The sequence below is a fragment of the Octodon degus genome, unplaced genomic scaffold, assembly GCF_000260255.1.
Source record: "Octodon degus isolate 3935 unplaced genomic scaffold, OctDeg1.0 scaffold00191, whole genome shotgun sequence".
Lineage (NCBI taxonomy): Eukaryota > Metazoa > Chordata > Mammalia > Rodentia > Octodontidae > Octodon > Octodon degus.
Window position 1 is genome coordinate 1,142,476 of NW_004524767.1, and position 828 is coordinate 1,143,303.

At 31.5% G+C, this 828-nt stretch overlaps 1 protein-coding gene across 1 annotated transcript in view; it reads right to left on the reverse strand.

Moving 5' to 3' along the window:
- Positions 1–374: 374 nt before the first annotated feature.
- Positions 375–828, reverse strand: part of Stap1 (signal transducing adaptor family member 1) — a 48,181-nt gene continuing 47,727 nt past the window's right edge. Inside the window, exons 9-10 of the mRNA XM_004644086.2 lie at positions 520–665; positions 375–487 (exon numbers count right to left, since the gene is read on the reverse strand). Of these exons, the coding sequence (XP_004644143.1) occupies positions 604–665 (62 nt within the window). The 3' untranslated portion in view covers positions 375–487; positions 520–603. The remainder of the gene's footprint in view (positions 488–519; positions 666–828) is intronic.

Sequence of the window (828 nt, forward strand, 5' to 3'; positions counted from 1 at the left end):
TTTCAAACTAGCAAAAAACATGATAATCAGGGTAGAACACAGAAATGAATGCATTTTATTTATTCTCAGTAACAAAATGTATAACATGTAGTTGTTTTATTAAGAAAGGGCCTCTGTAAATTTCGTATTTCTGGTTTGCAGGTAGGTAATTTAAGTGACTTACATTTTATAAATTGATCAGATTGGATTACAATGAAATCCTAGTGAGTTTTTAATTGATTGGATTCAGGAGAGAATCTTCTTTGGAAATTGAATAGGGAAAATGTATTTAACTGAAGCTAGAAAAACAGAAACTCTAGAAAGTAGTATATGTTGACTTGTAGTGGTGCATAGGAAAGCATGGATCAACAAATCACAACATAAGTCACAGCTTATGGTTTCTCAGTGAGTTCGTTTCATTCCAATAAATAAATGATGCTACATTTTTTATTAGGGTACAAGTGAGTAACTTGAGTACAAATGAGTGACTTGGGAATGGAAAGTAATTCTCTTTAGTATACGTGCTGCCGAAGCGAGCACAGTAATTCTCTTTAAAAGGGAGATGCTCCTTTTGAAAATACAAATTCCTAAAGTATATGAAGGCAGTTTTCTGGGGGTTTTTTTTCATGCAACATACGGATTTTTCTTCAACTTCTCATGTCTCCCTTCAGTGTTGAGTTCTTGGCCTAAAAATTACAGGTAGAAAAACTTGATTAATTAATGAGCCAATGTAACATGACATTTATTTCTGCTTATACCTGGAACATACTGGCCTGTTTAATAATTTTTAAAAAATAAATGTTAAGAAAAAAAGTTAATTGTTAAGTAATGTTAGTGTTAATCTCAATA